At 43.5% G+C, this 18,036-nt stretch overlaps 1 protein-coding gene across 6 annotated transcripts in view; it reads left to right on the plus strand.

The window, feature by feature from the left end:
* cadps2 (Ca++-dependent secretion activator 2) overlaps positions 1-18,036 on the plus strand; it is a 300,078-nt gene that overhangs the window by 60,512 nt on the left and 221,530 nt on the right. For all 6 annotated transcript variants that reach the window (XM_061037051.1, XM_061037053.1, XM_061037052.1 and 3 more), the window contains exon 3: positions 10,392-10,724. In XM_061037051.1, coding sequence (XP_060893034.1) covers positions 10,392-10,724 — 333 coding nt within the window. The remainder of the gene's footprint in view (positions 1-10,391; positions 10,725-18,036) is intronic.

An 18,036-nucleotide genomic window follows, 5' to 3' on the forward strand; every position in this document is an offset into this window, starting at 1 on the left:
TCATGAAACAAATTGATTTGCAGGAACATTGCCAAACTACACCATCCAGAAATGTCCTACATAACAAAAGAAGACAATCAAACACATTTTGTAGATGTTTGACCATTTGTTTCCAGCTGGTGTTTAAACCGTGTTTGGTATTCTAAGTTCATGCCAACCCCAAGAACACAACAACCAGCCATTTTAACAGACCGATATCAGAGGTACACACACATGCACAAGCAGGACCTGTGGACAAGCATTAGTGGAAAGATGTCAAAGTGGTGCTGCTACACACTGTTCAGGGAGCGCACCACAGCGGTTGGGGGTTTGGTGCCTTGGCAGCTCGGCAGTATTCGGGAAGGACCCTGGCACCTCTCCAGCTACCATACCAACATCCATATTTTGTCTGCGCCTGCACTTGAACCGGGGACCCTTCGGTTCCAAACACAAGTCCCTACAGACTGAGCTACTGCCGCCCCGACACACCTTGTTAATTAATTGAATTAACAAGCATAAGGAGGAACACCAAGCCATCACAATTTAGCAAAAGGAATGTAGTCCTATAACCACAGCTATTTCCCAGCAAAATCAAAAGCCAACATAAAGTGTCCAGCTTGTAGAAAGTTCCCAGTCCCTAAAGCAAACAGAATGCATGAAGGGTTAACAAGCAACACATCCAACAACTTTTTGTTTTCCCATGAGGTAATTTCAGTCAGTCAAACAAAGAGTTAGCCCTCTCCACGACCAAAAATTGTTTAGCAAAGATGATGAAACATTGACCTCTGGAACCTTGGTCAGCTGACATCCTTTGTGCAGCACGCCAAAGATATCTTTGTGGTGTTGATCCAGAGATTTGTGATGTCAATGGTGGATCAGGGACTGCCTGATCAGGGACTTTGTTCATAAGGTGGGGACAATCTCCCAAGACTCTACACACCCTGATGGACAGCCTTCTCCCGTCATCTTGCTTCCTCATAGCTGTACCTCAATTCAGTGACTGCATCCTTCTTAGGGCGCATTTGAAGGTTTTCTGCAACACTGAAGACTGTCTTATTTCTCAGGATTGGGCCAACAAATGCATTCTTCCTGTCCTTGGCCACAGAATCCATCCGGTACGTCCTTTGTGGCCCAAAATATACCAAGATTCACTGCAGATTGGTAGTCCAATTTTGAATGGAAGTGATTAGTTTGAACTCAGTTGAAAAGCTAGAAAAATTAATGTTAAAATACAAAAAGAGCCTTAAACCTTTCATTATCTTTGGTGAAGTTTTGTGACGCTGAAGCTGTCAAGGTTGCTAGGTGATAGAAGCAGCGCTTACTAATAAAAAGGGAAGGGCAGGGACAAGTCCTTGAAGGTTTTAATTTTGGACTGTGGTGCTTTATGGCTAATATGGTCGAACAAACATCAGCCATCCAAAGGTTGATGAGAAATTTCTCAAAACTACAAACTTGAACGCCATAGTGATGCTACATCTGTTGGTGCTCTGTCTCCTCGAGTTGTTTCCCTTCATCTCCATGCTCCCTGATCTTCCTGCCTATTTAATTTTTCTCATTTTGTACCTTTGTTGATTCCTTTTGCACATTTTTTTCCTGCTTCACTGAATTGGAATGGGTTTGAAGTTGGGCTTGAAGGTTGTCTCCTCCAGAGCATCGGGTCAAAGCAGTATCTCTCCTCAGTGCTCTGATTTCTTCACCTGTCCAATCAGGCGTAAAGAAAAACAATCCTTCAGACCTGATCTGAGTCTCCCAGGTTCTCCTGACGAGTCTGAGCTGTCAACTGGATACGAGGAGAACAGCTGTTTGTTACGACTCCGACGCTCCTCCTCTGTGATCTTTGTCGTTCCTCTCACTGACTGATGACTTTCATAACTCCATTTCTTCTTCACGGTTCATCTGTGACATTTGCAATTTGAGAGGAGAAATGCTACTATGCTATTCTTCAGCTTCGCCCGAGGCAGCCGAGAAGCCCACGCTTGTTCCTTTAATCTGCACATCATCAGGTTTTTATTGTACAGGAAGTAATTGGATTTCAGAATAAACTCTGTCAGATCAGCTGGTAGATGATCTCTTACAGGCTGTACAAAGCGACACATGGCCTCAGTAAAAGCACCCCTGTGGGAGGTTGGAGCCGAGGTTACTCGCTGGTCAATCAGACCAAATTGAGCCTCCACACTTGAACAAACATGACTCCTACAAATAGCATAAAAAAAGACACTACTTGCCTCCTTTGACCACAAATTTGCTGCCTGGTGCAAAAACGAAGTTGATGCAAAGACTAAACCTGAATTTCCCATCGTTTGGTATTTGTGCCACCGAATTTCTTTTCAACAGGGGTCACACATTATTCTTCCTTTGTGTTCTGGTATGCCTTTAGATTCTCCTTAAGACTCACACAGCGCTCACCACAGCCCAGGACCCCTTTCACCCACTCGATCCACTCTTTTCTGCCTTTTTCTGGTAGCAGAAAGAACTCCCATGATTCCCCGCTAGCCTTGTCGTCATCTTTTGTTATTGTAGTATTGATTGAGAGCCACCTGGCGGCGGAATCTACATATTGTATCTTTAAGGGCTCAGACAGCCTAGCGGTTATGACACATGCCTCATGTATGGAGGCTGTAGTCCACATCGCAGCGACCGTAGGTTTGAATCCCACCTTTGCTGCATGTCATCCCTGACTCTCCTCCTCCAAACACTTCCTGTCTCTTCAGCTGTCCAATCTAAACAAACCAGAAACGGCAAAAGAATATTTAAAGAAAGGAAAAACAATCTCTACGCTCGTTGCAGATGTGTCCTCTCGACTGCTGACATTTTCTTTTCTTTTTCTAACTGAACAATAAAAATAATCTTATTATCCCACCGTCTAATTTAAACTTTTATGCTGATACATGAAATGTTCGGGCTGTGAGTTGAAGCCGGTGATGAAGGCGTTTTAATATCGAGCTGAAGCATGTTTTATGCATAAAGCAAAGAGCATATAAGAGCAGTGATGATCCACAGCTGATAGTGCTGGAGCACTTAAAGGGAAGTGTGAGTAAAGCTGTGACAGAACAGCTTACTGAAAATGACCCGGGAGATTAAATGCGTACATCAACTCAGCAATCTGACGCTTCAAATACACCTGTGAGCGAGCATGTGATGATCGGAAACAGAAGAATGTGCTGATCTGTTGAAATGGGAGGAAGCGTGTGTGTTAAGTCTCGACACAACTGCAGAGATGTGTTTCTGTTTTAGAAACGTCATGATTTGCAAATATCTTTATTTAAAAATTCAGCTTTTTCATCTATTTATTACGATAACCTTCTCCTCATAACTGTTAAAGTATTGACCGCACGAATCAGCTAAATAATACAGAAAGACCTCGACCTCCTGGTTATTATTAAAAAAAAATGAGTCGCTCTTCTTCTTTTTCTCCAGGCAGCTGTAGCGACACTCTTGAGGGCTGCAAACACTCGTACTCTGTGTCTTTAATCTCCTGACTCCCAGCCCGGCGCTCTGCTGGTGTGTAAATAATTTAGTGAAATTTTAAAGCCCCAATTAATTCCAGCAGCAGGGAGGGAGGAAGTCTCCCGCTGATCGATTCATTAGTAATAATGGCTGACATTTGTGTCGCCTGGTGAAATGGAGGAGAGCCTATAGAATCCAGAGAGCAGCGGAGGGAGGGCTGCTGAGCGACAGACGAACAGATTCAGACCTCAAGTCATCCAGTGAAGACAGAGTTCAGTACAACCTGGTGGTTCAGTGAGAGACATCAGAGGGCTATCTTCATGATTATATCGTTTTAGCTATAGCTTGTGGGAGGCTTCACAATTGGTCATACGACTAGAATAGAGCTCAACAGTGTCTGACCACTTTCTCAGCAGCTCTGGTTCTGATTGTAAATTTCCCCGTTCAGATCCTCAATTGACATTTCACAAAATCTTAACATCAAGAGATTGAAGCCTTGAACCAAGACAACCAGCAACCCAAACTCTAATATTTGATTGTGTGTGCTTTTAAAAACTGGAAAATAAAGTCCCGGCGCCAGGGAGTTGACTCGTGGCTCTGCTCTCACTGTGTGGGCGTGTGCAGTCGCACGACCAAAATATCCAGCATGCCAGAAATGAATTGGACTGGTCGGGAGGGAGGGGCTGATCAGGATGTGAGTGGCTGTTGTGCCCCTAACGACGGCCTGATTTCAAATGAGTCGTATGATTAAAAAGATTGTGTATAAATCGTCCTGAAATCACTCAGTGTACGCTTGGCTTTAGGGTTAAAATGAAAAGAATCTAAAAATATGCAATTTACTCATGTTAGTCACTTTAAATAAAGTCAAACATGTCCAGCAGTTTTTTAAATGTATTTATAACCTTTAATTAAAACTGAAAGTGTTAATTTTATGTGTTATGGGTTTTGTTAGCTGTGCAGAGCTTCAGTTTGTGTTTAGCAGCTCAGATCTCTTGTCTTTGAGACACAAAGTGTGAGGATAAACTCAGACCACACTGGTGCAGAATGTGATGCTTCCAACCTAACACATTCACAACCAATGGGATCATTTGTCTTTATATCGAAACATCAGAGCATCTTTCATGTGTGGCCCATTTCAGCCCAGATAGAAACAAAAGTGAAGCCGACAAAGTGAAAGCAGCAATCAGACTGGCATGGAAAAATAATCGGTGCTGGTTAATGAGGCTCTGGCTCGTCCATTAGTCTGTCTGCATGCCAGTCACTGACATTAAATCATCATCATTGAACCGTCTGCTGATGGAGGAGACGGTCTGATGTGTCAAAAGAAGAAACAATCACATCATGACGGGCTCAAAAGGAAGCGGGTAATTTTCAGTTTGGTCGCTCGGTGTTGTAGTTTCTCTCTTTAAAACACAATATAGATAATTGCTGTTTTTGTGTGATCTGACCCTCAGCTGCATTCAGCTCTCTCAGTTGGTAGAAAACAGAGTCTGATTAAATAAGTGGATGAAATGCAGAAGGGAGAAAATCAGAGGAGTTGAATACATTGCTGTAGGAAAACAACATTAAGTTTATTGTGAATATTGAATAGATCTCAACGAGGCACTCTTCAGTTCTTTCAACGCATAACATCCGGACATTTTCTAGATCTTGTCACCAGATTCTAGGCTTAATATATTCAGTGATTAGCTTTGTGCACATACACCTCATAGCATGAGATTGTCCATGACGGAAGCACTCTAACACCTCCACATGTTGTGTTTAGTCGAGGCGAGGGGGCTGGGTTTGCAGGGTGGGGTCTTTGTAAGCATGCAGGTGTGTGTGTGTAAATATCGCGTATAAGGACCTTTTCACTTTGAAAAAGTCATTATCAGGTGTGAAGTGCAGGTGTGAAAGGAGCTTCTGATTCAACAGATTCCACCTATTTACTCTGGGAGATAATGTTGGGTGAAGTTTTCATCTTTGTACATGTAGGAACACTAATATGCTGTTACCAATATATCGGTTAAAGACCCACATTGACCTTTCACATTGGCCCTAAGATTTGTAAGGGCTAGCCTCTAAAAAAGAAACCCAAATTTGCATCTTTTGTTTGATTTAAAGGTGACATATTCTCCTCCTCTTCAACTAGTTTAAATAAGTCTCAGAGCCCCTCAAAACATGTGTGTGAAGTTTCTTGTTCTAAATCCACTCTGATCCTGTATTTGATCATGTCTATAAACCCCTCTATTTCAGCCCTGCTCAGAACAGGCTGTTTCTGTGTCTGTACCTTTAAATTTAAATGAGCTGTGTCTGACCACGCCCCCTCTCTGGAAGGGCTTGGGTGGCTCTGGCTTTCTCGCTCCATGTCCTATTGTTTTCAGTGAGAAGGCAGACTCAGAGGGCAGAACAAACACCTAGCTGTGGGAGTGTCACCCACCTGGGGGAGGGGTTACTGCCCTTTGTGATGTCATGAAGGGAAAATCTCCAAACGGCCTGTTTGAGCACACATTTTCTGAAAAGTGGAGCAGGTAAAAGACGGAGAGGATGGACTATTCTCATCATTGGGAGGTTTGTAGACAGACTAGGGACACATATTAGTGTTAGAGGAACATGGTGAAGTGGATTTTGCAGAATATGTGACCTTTAAAGTATTGCAACTTTCGTATTATAGAAAAACTTTGGTATTAACTACATATTTTTTGTTAAATAATCCATGAAAAAAACAAAAAATAAATATACAGAAAAACATGGTGAAGTGGATTTTGCAGAATATGTGACCTTTTAGGATAACACAAAGACTCAATTTGCCCTCTCCAGTCGTACAAGAAATCCTCCAGAACAAAGAAAGTCTGATCTGCTTGTGTTTAAGACATTTATGTGATCTGTTCGATCCTTTTAGTGTCTCTCAGTAGAAGACCTAAGAGCAGAAAATAGAGTACCACTTTGAGCTCACAGATCTTCTCATCCCACCTAAATAAACCTGAAACCAGCCTCATTGCGGCTTTAATCCCTCTAGAAACTGCTACCTCTTCATTGCAAGCGTAGTATTTTTAAACAGCCTGCTTTATAGTTTTTGGCCTTCCCGCTCGCACTCCTTCAGCAGGAGCTTTTTTAATGTCTTTTGATTCTTTACAGTTGTGCACAGTTTGTGTTGAGTGATGCAGAGAGGCAGATTAGCTGCTGTTAGCGGGCTCCTCTGGTGGCAGCTGCATCTGTCACCTCCCTCTTCATCCACTTAACGTTTGCCCGTTTCCATTTATCAAAGTAAAGACGACTCTCTCTGCAGCGTCTCTCAGCACTTCCCCCCCGCTGATTTCAAATGTCTCTGCTGATTTCTTTATTACCAAAACAACCGTTTTCTCTGGCGTTTCTCCTCATTGAGGCTCTAAAGCCTTCACTTATTTCTTTCCATGTCGTTAGTCTTGCAGCTCTGCAGTAGTTTCTCTCCATCTGCTGTTGGTTCACGCTCTGCAGGTCTATCGCTCTCAGGAGGCGGCGTTACAAACCCTCATAGCAGACTGATGCTGGTCACGTGTTAGAGTACAGTCAGAACATGTGTTGTATTACGTCTGTCTCAAACCTGCAGCTTACTAAAAAACCAATCACTTTCACAGGTATCTTTATGTTATTTCAATTAAATCACGAAATTATAACTCTAAATCCCTCAAAGGTGTGCACGAGTGAGTGTCAGGTTGTCTGTCTCTATATGTCAGTGTTCAAGGTGCACCCTGCCTTTCACCCAATGACAGCTGGGCTCAGCTCCAGCCCTCTTTCAACCCTTTAGAAACTAAATGTAAAAGCTAATGCATGGATTGAATGATTAAAACATAATTGCATTTATTTTAATTTGAACATTTGGGGTTGCTCATTGGTGTTACACAATAATTATTAAGTTCTTTAAGAGCTTTTACTGGTGCTCCACACGGTCCCACTTTCAAACACCAATCACCAACAATTTCTCCTGTTTGCTCACCAGCTTTGACGAGGTATTGCTGGAATACATTAGAGCATGACCGATTAATCGTTCAGCTGATAATATCGGCCGATATTAGCACATGCAGTGACTATCGGTATAAGCTAATTTCATTGCAGATATTGGCCGATATTTCTAGATTTATTCACCAGTCAAATACAATGTAATTTGAGTTTCATTGTATTACACAGTAGAGCTGGGTGTTGTCCACAACAATTCAATTCTGCTTCAATTCTTTGGGTCACGATTCGATTCGATCTTGATCAATATGCTTCTATATCGATTTAATAATACATACAGATGGCAGGAATACCCAGAAAACTCATCAACGTACCTTCTGATATTTGTCAAATAATTATGTTTTTGTATTGATTTAGAACAAACTGACTCAAAAAAGTATTTTATTGTTGCATTAAATTAAACATTAAATTACAGTATGATCTAAAGTGCACATTTGTGCCTGAGCTGAATTCACAGAACCCGCAGTGCCCCCTAGTGGAGAGGGGTTTCATTACAACTAAAACAAAGAGGGTATATGGATTACAGCAAGCATCATCACACTTCAGAGTGTCGAGGTGAGGCACGTACATGCTCAGTTTCTTTCCAGTTGAGTGACCATCTTGTCCTCACTATAAATATTTTCCACAAGTGTTTGATAACTGCATTTGAGGGATCAACACAATTATGTTTTTTAAATCGGGCAATATATTGATATCAGATTTGTTCTCTCCCAGTTGATATCGGTATCGCCCCAAATATCTCACATCAGTCGGGCCCGAGCATTCATTCATGCAGTTGGCATATATGAACATCTACATTAGGGCGGCTGTGGCTCAGTTGGAAGAGTCGGTTGCTCTCAACCGGGAGGTTGGGCTTCGATCCCCAGCTCCTGCAGCTACATGCAACATGATGTATCCTTGGGAAAGACACTTAACCCCTTCATAGACGGCGTATGAATAGGTGGATTATTTACTTCTGATGGTCACTTTACCCAGCAGCCTCTACCATCAGTGTGTGAATGTGTAGGTGTGACCTGCGGTGTAAAAGCTCTTAGAGTAGTCAGAAGACTAGAAAAGATCAAGTCCATTTATCTTCCACATTACCTGAAGAGAATATGACTTGTGGACTTCCCTAATTGGCTCTGAAAATAGGTTAGATATTTTCAACACTCTCATCTTATGAGATCGACCTCGACACATTCAAATTGCATCTTTCATATCATGTCCTACATTATTGAAGAGAATCTGTGTATATGAAAAAATGTATGAAACCGATGGACTTATTACAGCGGCCTTAGAGGTCAATGCCAGATGATAATTTCCTCCGTCTCTCTCTGCATGTTCGTCCTTGAGCTGCTGCTAATTTCATCTCTCTGTTAAACTCAGACGTGTTCTGTTAAAGTGATGCACAAATAGTTTGACCTGTTGCATTGCAATCCTGTAAGAATTGCCAGGATCGTGATGCTTTTTCAAACATGAGAGATATTCGTCAATATTTCAGGTGTGAGATGGAAAAGGAGCTCAAGAGAATCTGTGCATGTGTCATCCAGTTCACAACAAGACATGTCAAAGATTTGTTTTTAGGTTATTTAGAAAAGATGTGTACTGAAATACTGCAGAAATCCTGCATCAGTTGAGATTAAATTCAAAGTGTTTTTCCACCTGAAGAAGTAAAACATGCTCTTTCACTATCACCAATGCACATTTTTAAAGGTTACCTGAGTCTGTTTTAGTGTCTTTCACTTCTGATGTAAATAAACTTTAAATCTTGGAGTCACAAATATTTTCTGCCAAATACAGAAGAATTCTGAGTGATGAATAAATGAAATAAAGATGTGAATTTGTGCACATCATCAGAGGAAAATGAGCTGAATATGTCAAATGTTTCCCAGACTTAAAATGTTTGAGTCCAGTTTGATGTTTGTGCCTGTTTGTGTCTCCACACTGTCCTCAGTGGCCGCTCTCCGCATACTCTGCCTCCATTAGATGAATCATTTGCTCGCCCATGTTCTGCCGTTCACCGTCTCAGAGCGACTTGCAGGAAGAGGTGAAGCAGCAGCCGGCTGAAAGAATGTTTAATGTCACGCTGAGACGCCGCTGCTTCCCTCTGAGCCACTTACTCCTCTTTCAGACCGGGAGCGCATCGCTTTGGAGGAAGAACTGCTGCTAAAGAGCCACAAATGTGAATGAGAGTTTGGCATCAGAGCGGCTGAGTGACTGTGTGGGAGGTCAGCGCGGCCCTCTGTGCACTCTGGATGTTTTGGAGATTTCAAATGCCTGAAAAATGGCTTTTAGTCATTCAGCAGCTTCTGCAGAATTTAAAAAGTTCAAGTCATTTTCTAAAGTGCTTAAGGCCTCAAATTAAAGTAACATGAAGCATTTTTTAATAATGTCATTGTGTCTTATTCCGCTGTGATCCAGACGGGAGGTGGAACTTGACAACCCGTCTGATCTTGACATTCTTCTCTTTGTTTGTCTCTTTTTGTTTTGGAGCTCTGCGTCATCCAGTCCCTGTTTAGGAACATATTCTTCAAACATATGAAGGGGAGGGTCTCACTGTCTGGTTTCTATTTGCACATTCTAAAAATAACTTTCAGCGTGTGAATAATTCAAAAGGGAATTGTGAGCACATTATGTCTGTGAGCGATCGTTTGGTTCCAAAAACATCTCCTGAAGATACTTTTTCAAGCCGAACATGACGGCTCTGAATCAGAAACCAGAGGGAGATTTAAAGAATGTGCATAGAAGAAAAGCATCTGACTCTAAAATATGTGGGGCTTTGTGACCATAGGCTGTAAATATTAATGGATGAAGCCTGAGTGACGTCAGCCATCTGTTCCTGCAGGGGGCTCTGGAGGCTCATCAGCAGCAGCCGCCATGTTGGAAATCCTGTCTGAGTCTAACTTTCAGTCAATCTAACGACAGACTGAGGACATAAATAGCTTCATGCATGATAAATCTAATATATAAACTAAAACCGTGTTGTTGGGCTGTTGTTTTTTCCTCTGCAGGGCTTCCTGAAGAGCGAGCGAGTTTCCCGGATGGTTCAGAGTGGCGGCTGCTCGGCCAACGACTTTCGCGAGGTCTTCAAGAAGAACATCGAGCGACGCGTCCGCAGCCTCCCGGAGATCGACGGCCTGAGCAAAGAGACAGTTCTCAGCTCCTGGATCGCCAAGTACGACTCCATCTACAGGGGGGATGAGGATATGAGGAGGCAGCCTCACCGGGCTCACCTGAGCGCCGTGTCGGAGCTCATCCTCAGCAAGGAGCAGCTGTACGAGATGTTCCAGCAGATCCTCGGCATCCGGAAGTTTGAGCACCAGCTACTGTACAACGCCTGCCAGGTGAGACTCACACAGACACACGTCTTTATCCATTACTGAACACACACTTCAAATACTTTCGCTACTCTGAAATAGAGCTCCGGACACAAGGAAGTAAACAACAAAGACATATCTCTACATTTATGGTAGATCAGGAGACAGGAGTCCAGCTGATGGAGACAGAGCTTCTCTCCACACACATACTGTTTGTATTAAAACCATAAAGTCAGAACTACAGCCCCTCTGCTGCCTGTTTCCTCTGCAGAGTGGAAGACATACATCAAGTTGAAACCACACACACACACACACACACACACACACACACACACACACACAGTGCTGCTTTATTTATCACCGTGGATGCTTTGTCTGGGCTCTGCTGTTTCATCACTTGGTTTAAATAAAATAAACTGTGTGCAGCAGCAGCCAAGTCGTACCAGAGAACCAAGAATTGAATCCAGAATTGATTTAAGATTCCTCCTGCAAAAATTCAGAAAACAAAATTTTTGCCCAAATGAAAATGAAGCCATTGTGGAAGTGCAAAATCCTGTAGTTCATCAAGTGTCCATTAGAGGCTGGCTCCAGGAACACAGGAAGTCACATACACACCCATTCAAAAAATAAATTTTTACAGCATAAATAAACATGTTTACAGCCTGGTTAAAAAAAAACTAAATAGGTCTGAATAATTATTGTCCTCATGGTCACACAAATGGCTCCGTTTTGATTTTATGAATGATACCTGTTATCCATAGTTAGGTGTGTAGCTGACATGATTGACAGGTGGGCGTGATGTAACGGTTCATCAAGAGGCTTAAAACCCGCCTCAGCCTCCAGCTCTCAGCCTGTCGTTAGGTTGACTTAAAGTTAGGTTGAGACAGGCTGCTGCTGATGGTGACTCTGGAGCCCCCTGCAGGAACAGACAGGTGAAGTCACTCAGACTTCATCCATTAATATTAGCCGTCTGTGTTTTACGCACACAATAAACTTGACTCCACGTTTAAGTTTGTGTCAGTGCTACAAAAAGGTCCAAAATAATAATCCGTCTGTAAACGTCCATTATTTTCACCATTTACTCAAAAAAGTCAGAAAACATATTTAAATCTGTAGGAGCGGTAATGTTATGAGTGTATGGATGAGTGTGACAGTGTGTGTGTCAAAATGAGTTCAAAACAAAAGAAGCTTCAGGTAAAGGGGGGTTGGTGTTTTCGCAGACAGAGACTTAGCTCTGAGTCTGAAGCTTCCTTAGCTGCATGGGATCCCATGAGCCAGACGACCCCTTTCTCCACTCTGAGTCTGCAGGTCACACAGAAACACAGGATCAGTAACAACTAGACTACACCAATCAGGACAACCTCAGGGCTGCCACAAATGCATCGACTGAAGAGGAGCTGTACCTCTGGGAATTTTTGTGATTAATCAGATTCTCTAAAAACAATGGACTCAGATTCATAGATGGTAATGTTTATATAGAAACAGGTTGTTTAAATGTGTCTTTATAAACTTGCAGCCTCTTAGCTTGAGGACTGCTGTTGACCTTTGACCCCTCCCTGCAGTCTTAAAGGTTAGTCATCCCACTCAGTTCATGTGTCGATCTGGTCTTCAGGCCTGACGGGTTCAGGTCGTGTTTTTTTCCCCTTCAGAGTCGATCTCCTCACCTGCAGGGAACCTGAGACATCTCCAGTCTGCACAAACGCAAAGGTCACATTTAAAGTTCACAGAATTATCAACAGTCATCCATTAGAGACGAGCCTGCAGGATAAAAAGACAGATTCTGAACAAGGTTTTTCTAAAGCCTGTTGTCTCTGCCTTTAAATATTCTGTCTTTCTCGTCTTTGTTTGTATTAGTGTGTTGATTCTACATGTCATTCTTAAGACCGTTATTGTCTGGACTGAGGTATCAGTAGTTGATGAGTACCCCTCTAATATAGAAAAAGTACAGAGTCCGCACACCAGAAGCTGCTCCAATTGAATCAAATTTTTTTAATGGTATATCACATGTAACGTTTCGGCAGCAGTCACAGGATATAACTGTCGCTCCCCCTCCTATTGGCTCGAGGTGAATTCTCCGGAGAATATTCTGCTGCATTCTCACATCAGCTCACTCAGACTTATTGTGGGAAGATTACTAGGGGTCTGTCAGGAGAATCTCCGGGTGGAGTCTGTGGGAAATATCCGTTATTCAGGAGTTTTCTGCAAGTGTGAAAGACCTATAGGAGTTTTTTTTCTCTTCAGAACAAAACAAATGAAAGCCCTGTTCAATGTTTGTTAGATACTTTTATCTGTTTATTTGCATGAACAGATTTTAAAGACCTTTTCCAGAAGTCTTAACAGTTTTTGAATAAAACTCTACAGAGGGAAACAGCACGTCAGTAATCCTCAGTGATGATGATGTCTCTGCTGTAACGAGCTCTGAACATAAATAGCTCCAGTTATAGATTACTTCACAGCCCATTGAGACATCATCCTCGCCTGGGTAACAACCAGAGTGTGTCTGTTGCCAGGACAGATTCTATTATTGTCCTGCTTCATTAGAGGCCTGAGGATGAGGAGAAGAAGAAGAAAGGCAGGAGGGGTAGAGGAAAAGAAAAGAAAAGAGGACTTACTCCATTTTTGAACAGCCACCTGTGATTCCAGGGTTTCATTTATCTCTGACATGATTCACTGTCTGCAAAGACTGGTTCACCGCGGAGTGGATTTTGTCATATCGCTCAGTTTCTAATCCTATTTTGATGTTTTGGCACTTTCCGGGCCGGACCAGGTCTTATAGAACGTGCACAGGTTGGTCCAGGTCTTAGAGAACGTGCACAGGTTGGTCCAGGTCTTAGAGAACGTGCACGGGGGGTTGGTCCAGGTCTTAGAGAACGTGCACAGGGGGTTGGTCCAGGTCTTAGAGAACGTGCACAGGGTTGGTCCAGGTCTTAGAGAACGTGCACGGGGGGTTGGTCCAGGTCTTAGAGAACGTGCACAGGGGGTTGGTCCAGGTCTGAGAGAACGTGCACGGGTTAGTCCAGGTCTGAGAGAATGTGCACGGGTTGGTCCAGGTCTGAGAGAACGTTCATGGGGTTGGTCCAGGTCGGAGAGAACGTGCACGGGTTGGTCCAGGTCTGAGAGAACGTGCACGGGTTGGTCCAGGTCTGAGAGAATGTGCACGGGTTGGTCCAGGTCTGAGAGAACGTTCACGGGGTTGGTCCAGGTCTGAGAGAACGTGCACAGTCTCGGGTCGGGTCAGGATGGATTTTTTGGACCAGAGCCATGCTATATTCCCGACAGACATTCACCTGCTGGTCTCGCCTAATTGAGATTGATTTAGGCTCACAGTTGACCCAGTCTGTGTTCGGTCACCGCTCTGAGGGGCTCTTGAAACCCCACCCAGGGGTGCTGAGGTAGTAAAATCCACCCACAGTCATTACAGTTCAACACTAAACCAATTTGTTTTTTAAATTTGTGTTAGGTCAGTCGATAAAAGTGAACGATTGTTGGAGGTAATCAGCTGGTGCTCTGAAGTCGCTGACCACAGAGTCTTACAGACGCAGAGTCACCTGCTGGTCTCGCCTGATCCAAGTGGATTCTGTTTAACCAGACCTCATACAACCCCTCTTCAACAATACAGAGCTAGCCCTTTAAATGAGAGGATTTGTAATCAGCTGTGCAAAAAGAAATCATGACTGACGTCTGATGTTTTTCACATTCATGGATGTGTGAGTCCTACTGGAGGTAGAAATGTTTGCATCGTGTCTTGAATAAGTTATGACTCACGTATGGATGCTGGTGCAGCAAATGGACCTTCAGGGTTTAATGTGAACTCTCCTCCTCTAGCTGTTTGTCTGTTAATGTGTTTTCTAAGGAGCTCTAGCAGCACTTTAAATAATGTATCACATTTTTCTTTCCATGCATATTAGTGTCTTTATTTCTCCGAGAGTCCGGTGATCTTAATCTGCACGTTGCCCCCCCCCCCCCCCTTTAAACACCCTCTCTTTAAAGCTGAGTGTGAATGCACAACATCATTTAAACGCAGTGTGACATGGACCACAGGGCACATGTTTAATTAAAGAACCAAAACTCTGCAGAGGCGTGATGTTGGTATGAATGCAGTTTTTCTTTTTTAAGTTTGCACAATTTCACATGAATCTGCTCAGGAATAAACTTTAAGAAACATCTTGATAAGTTGTTTTAGGTTTTAGTAATCGCCCGCTGGACTTGCAAACACTCAAGGGTGCACCAATATTCATCCAATCAAATCTTTTCAGGTGTACGTTCTGGCTTGTTTGGATCTTTTATTCATGGATGTTATCACCAGAAGCAGCGATGTACAGCGGGCTGTGGAGCGGGTCTATTGACTCCTGCTGTGTTTTCTGTCTGTGTGTCGTCTCTCAGTAGCTTTAAGAGGCCGGCAGATGAAGCTTTAATAAATTACCAGCAGCTCTCTGCCCACAGCCGCGACACAAACGTCTGTCTAAAAATCTGCCTGGAACTCCTCCTGTGGTGTTTGGTTTCTCTCGGTCTCTCTGCTCTTTAATTTAAATCTCCATATCTCTTGATGGCTGTAATGGTGTCTTTATTCTGTCTCTCTGGTCGGATATAAAGTCTGAGATCGACTGTATAGCAGGGCGCTCAGTGTTGGTGTCAGACAGCAGTTTTACATGACAGGTTTTTCACTTTTTCAAACCAAACCAAATGTTGTTCAGCATTTTCAGCGCTCAGCGTCCAGAGCACTCGTCGTCAGCTGTTTTGTGTTGCTGCGCTCTCAGTTGAAAACACTTCAACTTTTGGAACTCTGCCGCGCTCATCAATGTCACATGTCTCTCACCACCAATCACAATCAAGATGGGGCGTGACTTACAGCATCAGCTTAGTCAACAACAATGGTGGAGGAGATGCTAGTCTGATTTGTCTTTTCATGTTTTCTCGCTGATCTTTCCTTGAATTAAATGGTAAATGGACTTGAGCTTGTATATTTCTTTTCTAGTCTTCTGACTACTCAAACTGCAGGTCACACCTACACATCAACACACTGATGGTACATTACAGAGGGAAGAATAACTTTTGCAACCTATAGCAACAATGAGTGCTGGTGAGGGGCGGGGGGGTCTGGAAAGTATAAGAGGCTGAAAACAATGGCTGAAGTGAAATCTAGGACGTTTAGCTTTTTGTGTGATGACAGTCTAGCTTTTTAGTCATCCCCATGAACACATTTTTTCTCATGAATGCAGACAAATATTGAGATATCTACACCGTGTCTAAGCTCCAGTCTTGTGTCACAAGACGGGTATTTTTTTGTCATTAGTTGATTTTGGTACCAAACAGTTCTGGGACTTTTTAAAGAGGAACTATCCACTCGGGAGTTCCCTGATAACTACACACCATGATACCTACTCTGAAGCAGGAGCTAAAAAGGTTCCTCTTAAGGGGTTCATAGTTCCTGCTGTGCAGGATCATTAAAAAGGGGGAGGGTTCAAACAGTTCCTAGAACTATGAAAAAGTTCCTGCGGTTCTGAAAACACATATTGAAGCCGAATTTGCAAATGGTTCCTGTATTTTGTGGAGTCCCCTGAGGTGCGCCATTAAGCGTTGATCGATTCCAACCCATTCAAACCAAAAACAAACCCAGCTGTTACAAAGCCTTATGATTGATATTTGGCTCAAATCGAAAAAAAATTCTGACTCTGATGTTGCAGATTGGTCGCCCCAGGAATCCCTTCATATTAAGTCTCTTCAGCCGAGCACACTGCCGCAGTCTACCCCCCCCCCCCCCCCCCCCCCCCGTGACGATCAGTCAGAAACACAACTATCTTTAACATGACACTCTGTCCTCCACGTCTTTTTAAGTCATTGTCTAACACTTCTCCTGTGTGCACATCTTTTTACTCTGACAAGTCAACGCTTTGTCGCAGAGACTGTAACAGCGTCCTGTGGAGAATGGTTGTCATAGAAATGCTCAGAGACAGAATTAGAAAGGCTGCCAACAAAGATCACATCACAGCAGTCATGGTAACAAAGCCTGTGTGTGTGTGTGTGTGTGTGTGTGTTACGTCTGTGTGTGTGTGTGTGTGTGTGTGTGGTGTGTGGTGTGTGTGTGTGTGTGTGTGTGTGTGTGTGAAACGTCTGTGTGTGTGTGTGGAACGTGTGTGTGTGTGTGTGTGTGTGTGTGTGTGTGTTACGTCTCTGTGTGTGTGTGATTTGCATTTCTGTGTGTGTGATACTTCTCGTGTGTGTGTGTGTGTTTGATACATCTGTGTGTGTGTGTGTGTGCGTGATACGCGTTTCTGTGTGTGTGTGTGTGTGTGTGTGTGTGTGTGTGATACGCGTCTGTGTGTGTGTGTGTGTGTGATACGTCTGTGTGTGTGTGATACGTTTGTGTGTGTGTGTTTGTGAGAGTGATACGCGTCTGTGTGTGTGTGTGTGTGTGTGTGTGTGTGTGATACGCGTCTCTCTGTGTGTGTGTTTTAGCTCGTTAATTTTAGCACATGCAGCCAAAGAGGGTGTGTCTGTATTGTTTTTAATACTCACATTAATTTCTGATTATTTAACAGCTGGATCTGTTTACATACTTTTTCTCCAATCTTGTTTCCTTTTTTTTCACTGAACTTGTTGATGCACTGATTGACTTCCACTGACAATGCAAACATTACATGTAGTGTATATTTTCAGCAATGCTATAATGGTCCTTCACCTCCCTGCCCTCACGTCCTGGTTCACAGTCAGGTTTCTGTGAGGTAATAAAACCAGCAGACGAGGGGTCGATAATTCTGATCAAGTTCAAGTAACTATAAGCATCTCAAAGTCTGGGACAGTGCCTGTGGAGTGGCAGACCGGTGTGGTGGTTCCCATTTTCAAATTATCGGGGTATCACACTTCTCAGCCTTCCGGGGGAAAGCTTACTCTAGGGTGCTGGAAAGGAGGCTCCGGCCGATTGTCGAACCTCGGATACAGGAGGAACAATGTGGATTCCGTCCCGGCCGTGGGACAGTGGACCAGCTCTTTACCCTCGCAGGGCTTCTTGGGGAAGCATGGGAATTTGCTCATCCAGTCTACATGTGTTTTGTGGATTTGGAGAAGGCTTTTGACCGTGGGAGTGAGTCCTTGCCCCAAGTGGAGGAGTTCAAGTATCTCGGGGTCTTGTTCACGAGTGAGGGTAGGATGGAGCGTGAGATTGACAGACGGATTGGCTCGGCGTCAGCAGTAATGCAGGCGTTGTGCCGGACCGTTGTGGCGAAGAGGGAGCTGATCCTGAAGGCAAAGCTCCCGATTTACCGGTCGATCTACGTTCCAACCCTCACCTATGGTCATGAGCTGTGGGTAGTGACCGAAAGAATGAGATCGCGGATACAAG

The sequence above is a fragment of the Labrus mixtus genome, chromosome 4 (genome assembly GCF_963584025.1).
Source record: "Labrus mixtus chromosome 4, fLabMix1.1, whole genome shotgun sequence".
In the NCBI taxonomy this organism is placed as follows: domain Eukaryota; kingdom Metazoa; phylum Chordata; class Actinopteri; order Labriformes; family Labridae; genus Labrus; species Labrus mixtus.